This window comes from Xenopus laevis, chromosome 5S (genome assembly GCF_017654675.1).
Source record: "Xenopus laevis strain J_2021 chromosome 5S, Xenopus_laevis_v10.1, whole genome shotgun sequence".
Classification (NCBI taxonomy): Eukaryota; Metazoa; Chordata; class Amphibia; order Anura; family Pipidae; genus Xenopus; species Xenopus laevis.
In genome coordinates, this window is record NC_054380.1 from 71,147,353 (window position 1) to 71,168,677 (window position 21,325).

At 35.6% G+C, this 21,325-nt stretch overlaps 1 protein-coding gene across 4 annotated transcripts in view; it reads right to left on the reverse strand.

Moving 5' to 3' along the window:
- Nucleotides 1-3,020: 3,020 nt before the first annotated feature.
- fut9.S (fucosyltransferase 9 (alpha (1,3) fucosyltransferase) S homeolog) overlaps nucleotides 3,021-21,325 on the reverse strand; it is an 81,721-nt gene continuing 63,416 nt past the window's right edge. For 2 of the 4 annotated variants that reach the window (XM_041563886.1, XM_041563885.1), the window contains one exon: nucleotides 3,021-5,124. In XM_041563886.1, coding sequence (XP_041419820.1) covers nucleotides 4,037-5,116 — 1,080 coding nt within the window. In that variant the 5' untranslated portion in view covers nucleotides 5,117-5,124 and the 3' untranslated portion in view covers nucleotides 3,021-4,036. 4 annotated transcript variants of the gene reach the window in all.

Sequence of the window (21,325 nt, forward strand, 5' to 3'; positions counted from 1 at the left end):
AACACTAGAGACAGGAACATTAAAATTTAAACTCAAATTTTGGGAGAACAATTAAAAATAAAAGATGGAAAGCAATAGAAAAAAGTCTTTGTTTATGGTGAACAATCTGAAATTAACTGAACTAAAAAAAGTGTTTGGCAGTTAAACAACCCCTTTAAACTTCAGTATTAGAAAATAGAAAAGTAACTGAAAAAAGTCTTTCTTTCTAGTGAACTAATTGAAACCAACCCCTTTAAGGAATTAGAACAAATTCAGGATTTTTAAAAACCAAGGCCAAACTTTCAATCCTGTGACCAATATCTATTAAAGATTAAGTTACTTTATTAACTCATTATCCATTCATTGTGGAAAATGCTGCCTGAATATTGTAGTATACAGCCCTGCAACTCTCTGCTTCCTATATGGATTTTGTTCAATGTATGTACAGTATGTGATGGTGGAATGACATGCATAGTAGCAAACAACAAGCATACTATTTAGAAGAAAGCATAACGTTAAATGGCATTAGACCAGAGTCAACTGGGCCGGTGGGACATCGGGAGAAAAACCCCAGTGGGCCCCAAGCCAGGCTCCCTGATCTCCCCCCTCCCAGACCAATAGAAGAAAAAGACAGACGCCCACTGGTCGGGGCTGGAGGGGGGAGTAGGACAATGGAGGAGGGTTGCGGGGGCTACCGAATGGGGTCCTAATGTTGGCTGAGGCAGGGGGTGGTCTGTTGCACTGAAGTTTGTGGTTGCAGTCGGGGGCCAGGAGCATGTCCTACACTGCATTAGACAGACAGTATACTGTTAATGAGTGTTCAATTATTGGATTGCCAATAGTAAATTGTTTTCTAGTGTATTGAAAAGAAAAAGTCTGCCTGTGTGAGAATAAGATAAGAAGCAGCAAGAGAGAGAAACACAGGGAGCACTCACAGACCTTCTGGGTCATCCTCCTGCTGTGCTGCCATGTGAAAAACGCTCCCGATACGTACAGCCTCCAAGTAGAATTATTAGACACGGAGCACCAGCAGTCATTAAAATCTGTATTTTATTGAATCTTCATTAAAAGGTTGAGCAGGACATATATCCCAAAGCAAGCCTGACGCGTTTCGTGGACTAAGCCACTTTCTCAAAAGCTATGCTAGATCTGTCCATGTGAACATTTAAAAAGGTAACACCACACCCCTTTAAAACCATGAACCCCTGCGCTGCTGACCCTCACAACACATCGGGACTTGTAAGTAAACACTGCAATGCGAGAAAGGGGCTTACTCATATTAACCATAATATTCATGTTATCTTTTGACATTATCGTATATCCTTCATACTATAATTAAATCAGGTGTCATATCAATAAAGTGTCCTCCATATAATCATTAATAAATAATTGGTTAATGAAGCTCATGGACACAATTAATAAAGGGAAAGAAAATTAAGAAAAGGAAAAAGAACCGGCTGAAAAAAATCCATAAATTAATTATGTGCTAGTGCTCCGTGTCTTATAATTCTACTCTGAGAGTATAGGCACAGTATGTTAATTGAAAAAGTAATTAAAAAAATATTATTTTTGAATAACTATAGTATCACACCTGTTATTTTAATTTAATATGCTTCTAAATCCAAAATCTGATCCCACATACACTACTTCCTACAGCTCACCACTCTGAATCCTTTGGCATATTCCAGCGCAGGTATTTACTTACAGTCCCATAATCTTTGATAATATGACACAATTCAAACAAATTTATTTTGCAATTACTGTAATCCTAGATAGATTTTAATGGCATATCACACCCTATACAATACACATCATGACATTTTGGTGCAATATCAATTATTATTTGGTGCAATGTGTCCAGAATTCTGATACTCTGATACAAGCGGTTGTGCAACTTGGGAAATCAACCGTTGCTACCCTGCTTATAACAGGAAACAAAATACAGAAACCTGCACAAACCAAAACAATAACTTTGTTTCAAGGTTATTGGGGCTCCTGAGAACCTTTATTTTCATTCAAAATTTGTGCCACATTTACTGTTACTTAACAAAGAAGAACAAGACTATTTAAGAAAAGATAACAGTTTGTTCAGAACAGTGATGTGCAGTCATTGGGATTCTCATATATATATATATATATATATATATATATATATATATATATATATATATATATATATATATATATATATATATATATATATATATATATATATATATATATATATATTGTTTTTCCAACAAAAGCTTAAAGGCAAAATATAGTATGCTGTCAGTATTCCCTTCGATTTTTGTCTTTTGTGTGCAAAATGATGTGTGGGTTTGAGCAATAATTATGTGGGCATACAATTTTTTCTCTGTGCAATGGTGTCAGAATGTGTGTGTGTGTGTATGAGCCTTCCAGAGGAAAACTTGCTCACTTTCTGACTACCTGTCATTGCTTGAGAAAAAAATGGCACTCGTTTTTAAACAAATTGCCTAGAAAGTAACACATTTTTATTGCCATTAAAAATTAAAAGTCTGCAAATAATTGGATGCCTGAACATTACCTATAGAGGTTTGTTGGAGATAATAAATAGAGCTGCTACATCAAAACCAGCGAGGGGGAACATAATAAAGGGCACTGCAGGTAAAATATGCACAATGTAAACAATTTTTTATACGTTTCTCAAATCTGCTATGATTTGCTAGAAATGTGCAGTTTGTTTATTCCTTTTTAATAGTACTGGTATGGGATCCGTTATCCGGAAACCCATTATCCAGAAAGTTCAGAATTATGGAAAAGTCATCTCCCATAGTCTCCATTATAATGAAATAATCCACATTTTTAAAAATTATTAAATTTTTCTCTGTAATAATAAAATAGTAGTTTGTACTTGATCCCAACTAATATATAATTAGTCCTTATTGAAAGCAAAGGTTTTATTATCGGGAGCATTCTGGATAACAGGTCCCATACCTGTATAAAAAAAATCCTTCCTTTTAGCAGATGTTTAAAGAAGTTATGTGCAATTAAAAGTCAATATTGTCCAACAATCAATATTATAACGAATATTTTTCCCTTTTTTTGTAAATACTTTATTTTTTTTCATTCCCCCAAAAAAATTAGAGTAGAAAAAATGTAACCCTGTTCATTCCTACACTGTGAAATTCGACTTCCATACCAACTTAGAGGCTCCAGAAACCCCATCTTTACTAAAAAGCTATTTCGCTTTTGACATACGTTATGTAGTATTTCCATTCATTAATCTATATTATCTCGGCAGAAGCAGACTTGCAATTGAGACAAACAATTTTCTTCAAAATCCTAACAAATATTGCATTGGTACCCTCAATTCTTTGTATGAAAATAAAGATCATGACTCCCTTAAGAAAATACAAGGAAGCCAGACACATCTGAACAGATCTAACCAAGCAAGAAAAAAATGCTAAACTATATGATCAATATGATCAGAAAGTGAGACATCTAAAAAATAATTTGTGATATTTCAATGATGAGAAGATAGATTTGCGGTATTAATACTGGCTCAGCTGATACTTGTATTTGAACGTATAGTACAGAATATACATTAGTTTACTATACTGAAAGGTGCAAATATTTTATAGTATGTGGAAACATACTACCAAGAGAGGCCAGTTTTTTTCAATGTCTCACCCTGAACATTTAACATCTATTTAAAAAAAAAAAAAAAAATACATATTACAATAATAAATTATTCCCATCTGGTAAAGAGTATCAGATGCACTTAGATTTCCTATAACAAGTATACAATCACATAAAAATTGCTGATTTCAAAATGTTACATGACGCACAGAGTTCATCAAGTGCGTTAAAAAGTGCATGAAAAATGCCCAAGATGTACATTAAAACTGATACGTACACAAACAGCTACACAGAGGATGGCCAAAAACAAGTCTAATGATTTCGATGTGAAAAGTAGAATTTTCAATTGGACATAATTTAAATAATGCAATTGCCAAAGCATTCAACTATGTGACAAAGCACTAAAATGCTGGTAGTTTTTATTTTTCCCCCTTCAATTTGCTTTAGTAATATGTTAGTTCCAGAACCACTTCTCTAGATTCCCGACTGATTTGTATTCTTGATGCCTTTTCACATGGTCACACGCTAAGCATGCATGGGATTCCCAGAAGTGAGGCATATTGACTGTAAAATGTTTCCTCCAGTTGTAGTAGCTCAGGTACTGTTCTGTATCTTTGTTCAGCATTAAAAGATGGTCAGCTAATTCTCTTGGAGAGAGAAAATCTTCCACGTGGATAAAGGAATCTGCAGGAATGTAGTTCTCATAGTTTTCTCTAGGAGGTCCCAATACAATGGGCACTGACCCAGCCAATAATGCATTATAAAGTTTTTCTGTGATATAATCTTTGTGAATGGAATTTTCAAAAGACAGATAAAATTTGCAAGATGCAATAGTTGGAAGCAGGCTTTTATCGCTCAGGTATTCACCAAAAGCTTGCCCATAAGTTATAATTTCAATGTATTTGATAAGTTCATTGTAATATTTGACTCTGGCATGTTCTGGGTTCCAGTTGCTAACAACCCAACAGACAAACTTGTCTTTGCTTGGCACCTCAAAGTCAAATGGTTTTGTGCTTACGACCATGAAGCCATATGGCACTTGGATATCTGAGTCACGCCTGTAAGTCAGAGTCAGGTTAAATAAGTGCTCAATGCCACTTTTTTGTGGCGTATGTGTTGGTGATTCCAGATTCATCCAAATCCATTTCTGGAAAGGTGGCCTCAGCTGTTGGGGCAGGTTAATGAGATCCCAGCTAATGTCTCTGTGGTGAAGAAGGACAGCATGAGACTTGTTGTAGAGTGCGCGGTCAGTAGTAAGATGGCACCCATAAATATTAAACAATGTCTGGCAGGATTTCAGTTCAAAAGTCTGCCCAAAAGGCCACACCCAAATTAGAACGACGGTTTCATTGTAATAATTCTGTTTAGAGGAGAAAAAATTCTTCATTTTAAGGACTGAATGTGCTGATTCGATAGGACTGGAAATCCAGTTGTTTGTTGGTTTGACGTATATCAGTAAACATATCATAAAGCAGATCAACACACCGCTGACAGCTAAAAATGCCCGTAAGATTCCTTTAGATGCTGATGTCATAATTTTCCCTGGAAAAAAAAATATATATAAGCAATGATATAAATTGAATTAAATACATTTAACAACATTCTAATCAAAAACTGACCAGTCAGTTTTTGATAGACAGCACGAAATGAAATGAGATGAACTGTAAGGAAACAGCTACTACTTCTAGCCCAGTATCCCAGAGGTGGCAGCCTATTAATACAATTAAGATAGTGATGGGCAAACAAATCCACCAGGCGCGAATTTGCGGAGAATTTCCACGTTTCGGCACGGGCGAATACATTTGAGAAAATTTGCTGGCGTCAAAAAAATTGGGACGTGCGTCAGATTAGTTGATTGCGTCAAAACTGTCGCGCATCAACATTAATCAGATGCCCACTGACGAAACGGGACAAATTTGCCCATCACTGATTTAAGATAGTGAAATTAGGATCTGCACTGAACCATGATTTGAACCTGTGGAATGATTTACTTTGTAAATTCATTTTTAGCAGGAAAGACACACACCTGCTTTTGTACCATAATCTTCCCAAGGAATGTCTATATGTACAGTATATCATTGGGGGTATAATGGACAGCTGAGGGATTCTATGAAATATGAATCACACAAAAACGATCTATATCTTTACAGTCTTCTTCACTCTATTTTCCTTATTATTTACCTTGGCCGTAGATAAGCCGATTATCCAATCCTTTGGGTTTAATCATGTACAGATATGATCCTTTTTCTTTTCTAAACGTTTCCTTCACCCCATTATTATTTACCATTAACCTCTCTTTCTATTTCTGTTATCATTTTTCAGTTAAGATATGACTTGCTGTAATTTGTGTGCAATTTCATTCTCAACGGCCACATCCTCAGACAAAGTTTATTGTGATTGGAAGAGCCTTCAGCCAATCAGCAAACTATAAGTAACTGTTTAGAGACACTGTCCTTTTCTTTTGTTATGTAATTTACTGTTTTTTTTAAATTGCAAGATTTGTTTTTTATATATCAATACTTGTGGATATGCAGTCTATCACTGTGAGACACAGAGATGCATTAGTTAAAAGACTTCTTTATTCTCTTTTGATTTTTTTTTTTTCGTTTTTGGAATATGACATGGCAAAGCCAGATATGTAATGAAATAATATATTTAAACAGAATAATACCACTAAAGTGAAGATTATGTTTATGCCCTTTACACAACTCTCCCACTTTAATTTTAAACATAATTACGGGGATAAGAGCATTTTGCTAGTGCTAACCATCCAATCAAGCACTATACCTGTTCTCGCATTGCTTAACATATTGAGATTACCATACAATTTATCTTTACTGATGTTTTGGTGTTTGGCATTTAATGCTCCCATCCTGGGGGACACAGTATAACTGCACTTACCCCTTATGCTGCTGTCATCTCCAGTCTCCTAAATTCCTATAAAATAATATGTAGAGTGTTTCCTCCACCTTTTTTGAACTACAAATATGTGCTAAGATGCACAAAAACATTTAAAACATGTATATATATATGCTATATATATTTTTTTGCCATCTTTTACACAATGGACCAATGCCAGAAGTTCCATTAAGGATTTAAATTGGTTCCTTTACAAGTTTTAAAAGAAATTATGAAATGCTATTTTGAAGGAAATTATTGTAAAATAAAGCCACAATAACACAAGAATGTATTAAGTGCATTAGCAATATGATGTACTACAATGTTAAAGGGTTCTCTTTATGGTATAATAACAAGAGATAGTGTAAAGATAATAGATAAGAATTGCTGCAGTGCTAAGTTATGTCCCTTCATAAACTATAAACTGCAAAGGGCTGTAAGAATTTTAAAATAAATGTATGGTTTCTGAGAAAATTACATAATTGCCGCTAACTGTTAACTTAGTATTACAAAAGACAATATAGTAAAAATGTAATAATGTTATGCTAATCTATGAAATATTTATGCATTTCTTGTTCACTAGCCAGCAGAAGCAGCTTTTGCTCCACAGTATATATTATCTCTGATGCTAATGGGGCTTGGATGGGATAACGTTCCTCCTGGGCTCAGTGAATTAATCATCCGCTTTAATATTTCTTATATAGTGCAGTATAATACAGTATAATGTTTTTGCTATTCCTGTTTTTCCATTTTTACGTTGGCTGCATGTTACTTTGCAGGCTTCTCTTTTAGCAGCCAAATTCAAAATTATATCTTGTAACTAATGAAAGTGACATTATTAAGTATTTTTTTACTCTTCAGTACAGCAAAGTAGATTGTTGCCAAAACCATTAAATTGCCAGTTGCCAAGCATTGTTTTCCAACTGACCTACTGAACTCATTATTCTATATGGATACTCTTGTCCATAAAATGTCAATTATATAATGTGCACACTATCTCCATAGGAAGGATTATACAGATTCTATGAAGTTGATTGGTCTCTATAGGAATAATAAGGTGCTGCAAAATAAGAAGTAGTAAGACTGTGGAAGCACAAATTTGACGTTACTGTTTAATTTTCAGCAACGTATGAATATTATAGCTTACTATAGGCACAGCACATTCCTTTCTATATGCATTTAAAGATATTAGCAATATAATTTATCTTGGCTAAATACATACAGTATAAGTGTATTTAAAGGGATACTGTCATGGGAAAACATGTTTTTTTCAAAATGCATCAGTTAATAGTGCTGCTCCAGCAGACTTCTGCACTGAAATACATTTTTCAAAGGAGCAAACATATTTTTTATTGTCAGTTTCCCAGGTGCCCCCAGTCATGTGACTTGTCCTCTGATAAACTCCCCCCCCCCCCAGCAGCCCATGAGCAGAACAATGGGAAGGTAAGCAGATAACAGCTCCCTGGTAGATATAAGAACAGCATTCAATAGTAAATATCAATGTCCCACTGAGAAACCTTCGGTTACATTGAGTAGGAGAGACAATACCCTGCCTGAACGCAGTTGCATACTGAAGTGCTGGCTCTTTCTGAAAGCACCTGACCAGGCAAAATGACCTGAGATGGCTGCCTACACACCAATATTACAATTAAAAAATATATACTTGATGGGTTAGGAATTAAATTTTACATGGCAGAGTGAATTATTTGCAGTGTTAACAGTGTAATTTATAAATACAAAAACGACACCATAAAAATCATGGCAGAATCCCTGTAAGGGTAAATATAAGGCTTACTTTACTTACTGTCATTCCAGCCATACAATAATGGACATTGTTTAAACACACATGCATCCAAACATCCTCTTTGCACTTTCCTATACATGGTGTAAAATGAGGGAAAATGTAAACTCAGGGCATGTAAAACAGAGGTTTCACTGTATTTACACTGTCCCACCTATTGTTACAATTTGTGTGTAAGTGCTCCACTTGATGCAGGGGAACCTAGAGTTACAAAGCTGCCAAATAATTCCAGGTTCCCAATCATTCCAGGGCTGCATCAACAGGCTCACAGTAGGAAGTCCAGGTAGACATGCACCTAAAAGAATTACTGAATGTATAATATATAATAATGCCTTTCAACAATGCCTGCTCATGCCTGCAATTACTGGAATTGTGGAAAAATGCTGCATTATAGGTAAAAGAAATTCGAAATTGTCTCTGAAATGACTCTTTGCACAATGCACTGCATTACAGTATATAGATATATAGATGTTTAAATGAACATGTATGATCGTATGCTGTTAGTGTTCTACTGGTATGGGACCTGTTATATAGAATGCTCGGGACCTGGGGTGTTCCAAATTAGGGGTGTTTCCAAAATTTATGAATGCTTAAACATTTGGTCCAAAAACTAAGCAAGAGTTCCCAGACTCTTAAATGGTTTCTTCCTTCGAAAAACTGGCTCCAGCCAAACAGGTTTTTTTCCCCCGACCATAAAATAAAGTCTCGGCAGGTCTTAGATGCCAAGATTTTTTAGAAAAACCTGCTTAGGAAAGCAACAGATGAGATATTCGAAGGAAGAAACCCCACAATAGTATAGTTTTTGGACTTTAGTGTAGTTTTTTGTGTAGTTTTTGGATTCAAATGCTTGAGCACAAAGGTTCAAACATTATTAAATTGGGCCCTAAGTCTGCTAAAAAATAATTTAAACATTAATTAAGCCCAATAGGATTTTTTGTAAAACAATGTAAGGGTTAATTATATCTTAGTTGGAATCATGTGCAAGGTATATGATGTATTATTACACAGAAAAATGAAATCGTTTTGAAATTTTTTTGCTTAAAATGGAGTCTGTGGGAAATGGCCTTGTTGCAATTTGGAGTTTTCTGGATAACAGGTTTCCAGATAACAAATCCCATATATAAAGTGTTATAAGCAGAAAACATGATGGATCTCCCAGAAAGCTAAAGTTAATGGGACATGGATCATATGATATTTTATATACTGAAAGCTTTTCTACAGGATGACTTATTTTATACTTTTAATTTCAAGAATATTGCAAGTTTTCTGATGATATCAAAGCACAATAGCACAGACCAAGAAATACCAGCTATGCAGTTCCACTGTGACTTGTTATAATGTGTAGGGGGATGGTTTTATATAGATTTATTATTATGATCATATGATTTTATTATCAATATAAATTGAAAATGAGGAATAAAATGGCAAACTCTTTCAACAAATATGAGGGATAAAGAAAGAAAATGTTACCTCAGTCTTTATACTGTCAAATATTGTGCTGTATAATAGAAAATAAATAAGAATTGCAGCTTGTATGAATTCAAGCCATAAATATTTCTTACAGTCATGGACGGGGGTGTTATATTAAATAGTTTTGCTTCATTTTTACTGCTAAATATATCCTGCCTAAGGAGGTTTTATTGTAACACTGGAGAGCCCTTGAGCCCTGCAGTGTTATCATTTGAGTCAGATCTTAGCAATTTAAAGCAGCAATAAATCTTCCAGTGTTTTACTGGCATATTTATCTGTGTTCATTGAGTTGGTGCATGTGTCTATTTGTATACCAGATCTAAGAAAACAAGGGGAAAGCCCCAGACGTAGTGTGAACGTGACAATGACTTAGATTGTAAGCTCCACTGAAGCAGTGTATGGTGCACATTATCTGTAATATTATGTAGAATATGCTGGCTCTACAGAAATAAATTAAAATAAATGATGATATTCTTGATATTCAACATAAACAAAATTGGATATTAGCCCAATTCCCTTATGAAATACTGCAGATGAAGCAATACCTCACCTTTTAAAAGAAGATGAACAAAATAAATACACACATCATCAAATTGAAATTGAGGGGATTACAAGATAAAGGAAGTGGAAAACTGCAGTGTCTTTGTATATTTACAGGTCAGTTTATCTGCTTTGCTTCAGATGCCAAATTCAGGAAACAGGCTGACTGAAAGTATATCTGACTGTGCATGTAAGAACGCTGGTACAGCATGTCTCAAAGTAGTAACATTAAAAGAGAAATAATGCACCTAAATGCAATTCCCTAATGTTATCTCTAAAATAAGGTTACCAGTGCAATCATCAGTGCTAAGGGTATTCACTAAAGGTGACCATGATCTTTACCTTAGAACATGTAAAGATTAAACTTATGAAAATTGTAGAAAGTAGGGGCGCAGGTATCACAAATCGAGAGCCAACACCTGAGTGTTATGCAGCAAATTGGTAATCCCTTCTGGTATATTGGCTGGTCATGGCCCTTAGTTTGTTAAATAGTTAAAAATATCAAAAGCCACATGGTTTAAATAGAGAGACAGGAGTATTTTTTTCAAATCAGTCAGTACAGGTACAGTATGAAATCCATTATCAGGAAACCCATTATTCATAAAGTTCCAAATTATCTCATATCCCATCCCATATCCCAAATCTCCCATAGACGCTTTTTATGCAAATAATCTAGTTTTTTTTTTTTTAAATGATTTCCCTTTTCTCTGTAGTGATAAAACAGTAACCGTGTACTTGATCCAATCTAAGATATAATTAATCCTTACTGGAGGCAAAACCTGCCTATTGGGTTTATTTAATGTTTACATGATTTTCTAATAGGTTCTGTATGGGACCTGTTAGCCAGAGTGCTACAAACCTGGGGTTTTCTAGACAACGGGTCTTTCTGTAATTTGGCTCTTCATACCTTAAGTGTATGAAGAGCCAAATTACAGAAAGACCCGTTGTCTAGAAAACCCCAGGTTTGTAGCACTCTGGCTAACAGGTCCCATACAGAACCTGTATGACATTTCTAGTTGTTATTTTGGGGCATAACCTGTGTACTGGGATTAAAGGGCCTATATTGAGTCTTTATGAATATTAGTTGCAAGGCTTCTAGATCTGCCTTTGTGGGAGTTTATAGAAATGCAATCTGTATAATAAATCATAGTCTTAACACTTGAAACTGAAATTGGTGAAGAAACAGAGCAGTAATATTCTATCTTCCTAGTTAAAAATCAATTTATCTGAATTTGAACAAAGCCTCACCCACGAAAACTCATTCCTTGCTTTTTAAACTTCACATATTTTTTTATCCATTCTGTTACAATAATTGTAGCTCAGAAGAATTTCAGTATGCCTGAAAAAGCTGGATTGATGTCATCTGTCTTGAATCTGCCCCACTTTCACACTGCATCCAGTCTGTATTTAAATATATGTTTGCACCCATTGGGTGGCCTCCTGCTGCTATAGATACCAATGAAAAAGGCAACTGCATTCAAACTAATTAGTACTTTAACTTTAATTGCTGAGCAATGCAAACGCATGAATGGACACTAATTTGTATGATTGCATTGAGCATAGTGTGAATACTCTCATTACTGATCAGATGCATCTCTATTGCTTTGGTCAATTCTGTATCTCATTGAAATGCCAAGGGTGCAAAGAAGTTCACTCTGATCAGGTAACACTAACCTCCTAGTGAATATAGTGCTGGGAACTGCAGCATAGTTGGATAGAAAAACATCTTCTATGTCCAGAAAAGTCAGTTTTATTGATGTATTTTCATGTCTGCATACACAGATCTGTTATATGGAAACCTGTTATCCAGAAACTCCAAATTACAGAATGGTCATCACCCATAGACCCCATTTAAATCAAATAATTCACATTTTTAGAAATTATTTTCTATATCTCTGTAATAATAAAACAGTACAGTACCTTGCACTTGATCCTTAACAAGATTTAAGTTTACTGAAGGCAAACAAACCTCCAATAATGTTTAAGGGGCAGATTTATCAAAGGTCGAAGTGAATTTTCGAATGAAAAAAATTACAATTTTGAGCTATTTTTGTGTACCTCACTAGGGAATAGACCAAATTAGATTCAAATTTGAAAAATAATTGAAAATTCAAATATAGAAATTTATCATGTACTGTCTCGACAAAATTCGACTTTGACCATTCGCCATCTAAAACCTGCCGAATTGCTGTTTTAGTCTATGGGGGACCTCCTAGAACCTACTTGGAGTCAATTGGTGGATTTTGAAAAAACAAAGTTATTTTTGGGAAAAACTTTGATTCTAATTCGATCGAATGCGCTATTACTTAGATTCATACGATTCGTATTCAAACAAATATGGACCTATTCGATCAAAAATGGACCTATTCAGCCAAAAAAACCTTCGACTTAATTTCGGTTTGGTTTTTCAAATTCGAAATTCGACCAATGATAAATCTGCCCTTAAATTTTTTTTAGCAGATTTTATAGTATGGAGATCCAAAGTATGCAAATATCCTCAGGTCCTGAGCATTCTGGATAATAGATCCCATTACTATACATAGCTTTAGAGGGGCCAAATTATGACTTATTTACAAACTTTCACAAAACTGATGACTATCTGCAGAAATTGTTGCTGTAACTGTGAAGCTATTAGGAGAAACAATACATCGACATATAATTTATTGAAGCCTACTGCCCTCTTTTAGAAATGACTTATTTAATACTATATATGCAAAATGTATTACAAGAAAGACAGACAGACAACTTCGGAGCTTCTTCTTTTCTGAAATACTGTCCATCCAAACCAGTAGGAACAACTAAGGTTGCCATTTATTAACCTAAAGCTTACACGATGTAACATTACAGGCATGGGATCAGTTATCTGTAAACCTGTTATCCAGAAACCTGAGAATTACAGAAAGACCATCTCCGATAGACTCCATTTCAGGGCTGGAACTAGGGGTAGGCAGAAGAGGCATCTGCATAGTGCGCAACAATTGGGGGGTGCTTAGCAGGTACCTCTTGAAGAGCATTCCGCCTACCCCTAGTCCAGACTTTCTTGTTTCTGACGGCTTTCTATACCGTTCCAATCCACCGCACACGTCCCATTGACTTCACTACGCACCTTTGTGCACATATGCAAGGGAGTGGGGGGGGAGTAGCCGGCCAGGTCTCTGCTCCATTTTATTCAAATCACCCACATTTTAAAAAAAATATTTCCTTTTCTCTGTAATAATAAAACAGTGTAATGTTCTTGATCCAAACTAAGATATAATTAATCCTTATTAGAAGCAAAAGCTACTACAGTGGTTTTATTTAATGTTTACATGAATTTCTAGTAGACTTAGGATATGAAGATGCAAATTAAGGAAAGATCCATTATGTGGAAACCCCCAGGTCCCGAGCATTCTGGATAACAGGTCCCATACCTGTAAACCACCATCTGCAATTCTGTCATTTATAAGCTGTAATAATGCAATAAAATGTATTATCCAAGCTAGTATACCCCATAATTTTCCCTTCCAGTAAAACTATATATGAATATTTACATAACAGTTACAGCAAAAGGCTCATAAACCTTGGTTTAATAAGAAATAGGATTTAGGAAGCAATATAAGGAGCCAGATAAATTGATTATTTTTGTCCAATTTACCTTAATACATTTTACAATTACTGTGACCTTAAAGGAACAGTAACACCAAAAACTTAAAGCTTATTATAGAAATATCTAATGTAGTTAGAGATTAGTATAAATGGTGTGTTTGATTCAAAAACACAACTATAGTCAATATAAACAAGCTGCTGTGTAACCATGGGGGGCAACCATTCAAGCACAGGATACACAGAACATATCTGTTATCTGCCATGTATCCTGTGCCTTTTCTCTTTTTTCAGCTTTGAATGGCTGCCCCCAAGGCTACACAGCAGCTTGTTTATATAAACTTGCAGAGTTTCTAAAGCAAACACCTCAGTTGTACAGTGCGCAGTACATTAAATTGCTATTGCTTTATATTGCTGTTCCTTTTACACCCCTGATTAGTGCACTTGATTTTATTAGATCTTTTATTCATTGTGTTTGGACCCTTTTTTAATAGAATGCACAAGAAAAAAATAGAACAATGTTCTACAATTATTATTGCATTTTCCTTGGAAAATGTTAAATTAGCATTGTATCCCTGCTTCATTGAAAGGGAATTATGCTTAAAACATCCCATTTAATCTGTAGAATAATTGTTTCCTTTGAGAGCTAACAACATGCTTAGAGCACATTAGACTTGAAGGAGACTTTCATTTTGTCTCTTGAGGAAAGTTCATGGTCCATTGGGCTTACTCTTCAAGTTACTTCCAGTTTAGTGAACCCTATCAAGATAAAGATCACACCCATGATGTTCAGATACTGCACTATTACAGTTCTAACAGAGTATTATCTGACCCAAAAATAGAATGTAAAACTGTGATGCACAATGCTGTTTTATGCTTCCTTTTGCTAACATCACAGCATTACATTATAGAACAGAAAGGAAAGAAAAGCCTTTCAGAGACATAACTGATTCTGATAAGAATTTTTGAACTGATTCCAAAATTCTTATCAGAATATGACTTCTTCCATAAGATGATCTATAACAAGGTATTTAAATGCTAAGATTCACTGAATGTACAACCCTTCTTATAGGAATCAATATATAAGCTTGATGGATAGGCACAGCATTACTTCAGTACAATTCTACTGATTTAGTAGTAATTACATTTTCATCCTCAAACATAGTAACACCTTAACTGTATGGGCAAAACTTTTCTTGGAGGAACAGGGGATCTGTGTACCACATAACCATCAGGACTGTTATTCATGCCAGAAATACTCATATTGTTTAATGTACTATTTTTTTTAAAAGGTTCTATAAAGGATTTATAAGAGTGAGCCCTCCTAATTGCAATATACATGATACATTGCAATATTTGACCAATATACATGATTCGTTTTTAAGGAATACGAATATGCTGAAAGTTAGTGGTGCATATCTATGTAGGAACATTTTATTTATAAGCACCTTTTCATGCACCACCATCAGGAGTTAATATTTAACCAGTGTAAAAGCCCGTAACTTAAGTGGTGCTAGAAGTATTATAGTCCTTATTTATATATCCAAGTTTTGGCACCCATGATCTATAGAGTTATAGTTTCACAGAAGCCCACTCCCCGATCCTAGTGTGTCTGGCAGTTGTTAATACTTACAAGAAGTAAGTTGATACAGGCAAATGTAATTTGAGCGTCTCAGTCTGCTTTCATTCTTCTCAAAACTTTAGTGGGTAAAAAGGAAGTAACGTGTGGAAGCGTTATAAACATTTTAATAAACAATTCAAAATTGCACTCACAAGCATACGATGCGTTTGCCTTAGTCCAGTGTAGTTTCCTCGGGTCACTGGCTGCCGCCTCCACACTCTCGTCCTATCGCTGACGCGTTTCGCCGAATGGCTTCATCCAAATGAGCGATAGTCTCACTTCCAAACGATCGCTTCTTTTACCCACCATATTCAAAGTCTGAAAAACTTTATTGTCCACAGAAAAGCATATATCCTTTGCAAAGATCCCCATAAACATTGTTGCACAAATTACATCCTATTTCTGATATTTCATAAAAAAAAAATCATCCTGTTAAAAAAGCCCCAAGATTAAAGTCAATATTAAGGCCATGGGGGGATAATGTTTTAAGTTTATGGATCCACCAACTTTCTTTGCGTAGTGTGTTGTTCACCATATCACCCCCCTCCAGTCTTTTTTAACCCTTCAATCCTTAACCATTTTAGACCTATTGGGCTTTTATTATGTTCTAAGAAATGTATCAATACTGTGTTCTTCATAAAACCTTTACATATATTATTTACATGTTCCCCTATCCTTTCCTTTAGTTTTCTATTTGTTTTGCCCACATATTGCAGGCCACATGGGCACTCCAGAATGTAAATGACATTTGTAGTGTCGCATCTAATAAGGTCCTGAGTCTCAACTTGTTCTCCAGTTGTAGACTTTTGAAAATTCTTAGTTTTTGTGCCAAATTAACAAGATTTACAAAGGCAACACAGGAAAAATCCCTTGTATACATCCTTTCCTCTTTTCTTGTCCACTCTGTTACTACAGGTGTGAACCGATTTAAGTTAGGGGCTTTTTGGAAGATAACTTTTGGTTTCTTGGGGAGTATTGTTTCCACTTCTTTGTCTACACTCCACTATTTTCTTTATTTCTATTGTTTTCGGATTATATTGTGTCATAAAACACATACTGAAATTATCTTCCTCTTTCATTTTGCTGTAGGTTTGTTTCTCTTCATTATATTTTAACATGTCATCCCTATCCCCTTATCTAATTTTTTTATAAGCTTTTTCTATGTCTTTTTCTTTATATCCTCTTTCCCTAAACCTTTCTGTAAGGGCCGTGGATTGTTTGTCATAATTCTCCAGGTCATTGCAGTTCTTCCTTATTCTTCTAAATTGTCCCTGGGGGATATTTTTATCCACTGGGGATTGTGGTTGCTGGTGGCTAGGACATAATTATTGGTATCTACCGTTTTGAAGAAAGTACACGTATGTACTGAGCCTTCCTTTACATAAATCTGTAAATCCAAAAAATATATTTTTTCAGCACTAAAATTTAGTGAGAACTCCACATTGAAATCATTTATATTTAATGAGTGCACAAATTAGATTAGCTTCCCCTTTACTCCAAACAATCAGAATGTCATCTATATAGCGTTTCCACAATATTACGCCCTCCCCTGATAATTTTGGCTCTAATATTTGTTTCTCCCAGTACTCCATAAACAAGTTTGCGTAACTTGGTGCGAACCGCGTTCCCATCGCAGTCCCACTTGTTTGGAGGTAATATTCCCCATTGTACCAGAAAAAATTTAAATCTAATTATAAATTCTATTCCATCTATAATGAATTCCTTGCATTCTGGAATTATACTTTCATCTGGTATCAAATGGTATTGTACAGCTGTTATGCCTTGTTGATGTTTTATACAAGTGTAAAGGGATTTAACATCCAGGGTGGCGAATATTCACTCTGGGATCCATTCAAAGTCCTTCAAAATATTTAAAACCTGAGTGGAGTCCTTTAAATAAGAAGGAAGGGTATTGACATAGGTTTGTAATTAATCAATAAAATGGGAAAGGTTACTGGTTGGGGAATTTATTCCCAAAATGATAGGTCTCCCAGGGGGTCTTAACGAATCTTTGTGTACTTTAGGAAGAATATAAAATAGAGGGGTTTTTGGATATTTGGTTATAATATCATTTTTCTCAGTAGCATCTATCACTTTATCTGCTTCCGCTTTAAGTACCAATTTTTCTAATTTATTTTGGAACGTTTCCTTTGGGTTGCTTAATAGCTTCTTATAGGTATTCTCATCTTTTGTTAACTTTTCACACTCGGCTTTATATTTATCTATATCCATTATTACTGTGCCCCCACCTTTATCCGCTGGTTTGATAATTATTGTTTCGTTTTCAGTTAGTTCTTTTAAAGCTCCCCTTTCTCCCTTAGTTAAATTGTTCTTGTTGTTATTAATTTTTTCCAATTTTCCTAAATCCCTTAAAATTTATTTTTCATAAGTCTCAATGGCTTTGCCTTTTTCTTGTGAGGTGTTTTCTTATGTTTTGTTTTTGTTATGAAATATCAGAAATAGGATGTAATTTTTGCAACAATGTTTATGGAATGTATCTGTTTATGGGGATCTTTGCAAAGGATAGATGCTTTTCTGTGGACAATAAAGTTTTTCAGACTTTGAATATGGTGGGTAAAAGAAGTGATCGTTTGGAAGTGAGACTATCGCTCATTCGGATGAAGCCATTCGGCGAAACGCGTCAGCGATAGGACGAGTGTGGAAGCGGCAGCCAGTGACCCGAGGAAACTACACTGGACTAAAGCAAACGCATCGGACGGTTCAGTTACGCAAAGATCTCGGAACAATAGACCGGAATGCCACTTTGGTTTTAAAGTGATTTTATTGGAGGAATGCTTGTGAGTGCAATTTTGAATTATTTATTAAAATTTTTATAACGCTTCCACACATGTTACATCCTTTGTACCCACTAAAGTTTTAAGTAGAATGAAAGTGGACTGAGACGCTCAAATTACATATGCCTGTATCAACTTACTTCTTGTAAGTATAAACACCTTACCAGTGTGGGCTTCTGGGTAACTATAACTCTAAACATCACGGGTGTCAAAACTTGCATATAATAAGGACTATAGCCGAAACACCTCTAGCACCACTTAAGTTACGGATTTTTACACTGGTTAAATATTAACTCCTGATGGTGGTGCATGATTTTTAAGTATAAATTATTCACATGCGGGTATATTTGAACATAGCAAGTTCACTAAAAGTATCATAATTTATTTTGAAATACTGCACTATATAGATTTTATCTGTTTTATTCCCCCTCAAAAACTTGTGGTTTTTGAGGAATACAGCAATCTCTTGTGGAAATGGTCTTTTTTTGAGGGTGGAGGAAAGCCCTGCTGATTGCCTGATTGGGGAAACACCTTTCGTTCTAGAGGATCGACTACTTAACTGCTTGAAATAGTATGTCTGCCGTATCCTGCTTCAGATTTATAGCTATACACTACATTTTCTTAAGGGAAAACACCAGACTGGTGTGACATGTGGTAGCTGCTCAAAACAAAGCAATCACATTCTCTTGGCTGTTATTTCTGCCAGAAACAAATGTCGTTTTTACATCTGATTTCTGTGTATATCAAAACAATCTGCACAATTCATGCATATAAAATCTTAACCTCTACAGTTACAAGACAATAAAACACACACAGTACCTGTCCAATATAATACAATACATGTCCTACACTTTTAGGTCTTAGCAGTAACCTGTTCCTATTATGTGTACTCTTCTTCTAAACCTTTAAGCAAAGGCTTGGTCCAATACATTCTTAGTCCAAAACACATTGGATGCTTATTTGGTCTGGCTGAAGTTTTAATAAATAAAGCTATTGTATATATATGTTCCTTTAGGGTAGTGGTTTTCAGACTTTTCAGATTAAAGTCAGGGTACCCGTTTTCTTATAGCAAGGTTACAGATATATGGAAATACATAGTATCTATAGTAGCTAGGGCAGCAAATATGTTTTCTTCTACTATGTCATTCTAAGAGGATATACAGTAGGCATTCTCCCTGAACTTTACCCTAAATAGCCTTCAAGCTGTGCCCCCAGCCAAAACTCTGCCCCTACCCCCCCCAGAGTATGGAAATCCCTGCTCACTGAGGAAGGGACATGTTGTCCCGAAAAGTTTGATCATTTGTAAAGTCATTGCCCCATGTAATGAAGTTGGGATTACTCAGATTGCTGCATCACACAGGTATCAGCTCCATGTTTATTCTAAAACTATCACAGAGTACAAATTTGAAAATCAAAAATACCTTTTCTATAGGAGGTGTGAATAATAATAGTATATAATTCTATATATAGCAGAAATAATTTGCAAAAAGTATTGTGGTATTTTGTATGTATTGATGTAATGTAAGTATGGCATGGTATCTGTTATCCAGAATGCTTGGGTTCTGGCGGTTTTCAGATAAGGGATCTTTCCATAATGTGGATCTCCATACTGAAACTCTGCTAAAAATCATTTAAGCGTTAATTAAACCCAATAGGATTGTTTTGCCTTCAATGTTTAATTATATCTTAGTTTGCATCAAGTAAATCTACTGTTTTATTATTACAGAGAAAAAGGAAATCATTTAAAACCTTTCAATTAGTTTATTAAAAAGTTGTCTATGGGAGATGACCTTCCTGTAATTTGGATATTTCTGGATAATGGGTTTCTGGATCATGGGTTCGAGATGTACACATAAATGAGAATCAATATTTATTCTTGCAGATAGCAGCAACTTCGTCTTAGTAGAATTTGGTATATTATATGAACTTATTTGCTCCTTCCTTTGAGCCAATATTTATTCTCTCTTTGCTAAAACAATTTATTCTGTGCCTCCTTGTTTCCAGTGTCCTAGATGATGTATGCAGTCAGTCTTAATAGAAAAATATGAAGACGTAGTAGCTGACCAATTTCCAAAACAAGAATAGGATGAATCATGCTAGGTACAATCTAGGTGGTTAGTTTGCTTTGTCCCAGTAATAAAGTATAGGAAGGTAATGGTTTTGCCAACCTTTATGTCCTTTGGTCCCCTGGAAAAATTTAGTCAGCTAGATTGGGTCCTCAGTTATAGAAAGGAAGCAGTTTCCTTTTCCTGTGTGAAAGTATTTCAGTGACTGACCAGTAGATGTCCCATGTGCTTAGTGTCTTTGGGCTGCCCACTTGCTAGAGAAAGTACAGTGGTGCTCTATAGGACCTGGAGGGTTCCAGAATAAGTGAAGTAAGTGCAAGTGCAGTTCTGTTATAGTTAGGGTTGCCACCTTTTCTGGGGCCGGAAAACAGGCTTGGGGATGATGTCAGAGTCGGAGTGGGGCAGGACCGGTGACATCGGGGCAGGACTGATGAGGTGGCGATCAGCAATTGGCTGTACTCCGGCAGGTGGCAACCCGGGTTATAGTCACTCTAGGAGCGAAAGACAGGATCAGGAGTTATTTAGTCACTCTAGGAGTGAAAGACAGGATCGGGAGTTATTTAGTGAGCAGCCAGAGGCTCTGATGAGGAGACCAGGAGCGTTGGTACCCTGCGATGACCAGGCCCCCAGCTTAAGGACTCAAGTGGTTAGGCTCAGGGATAGAGAAATCCTTGGAGCATGGGACCCCTGTGAGATTTGTCTTCAGTTGGGATTGTGCACCAAAGGCAGGCAATTCTACCTCTGGGGTGTTGTGAACACTCATCCTGAAGCTTGTGAGTATGCACTGGATCATTATTTGTTGGAAGCACTGATCATTTTTGTGTCTAGAAACAGCACCCACCTAAGAGAAACTGTGAAGAGATACACATGTCTGCATTTTATTTAAAGTTACAGAGTTCTACAAATAAACCTTTCAACCATATTCCTGTGTGTGATTGTGGATCAGAGAAAGGAGTGGTATAACAGCACA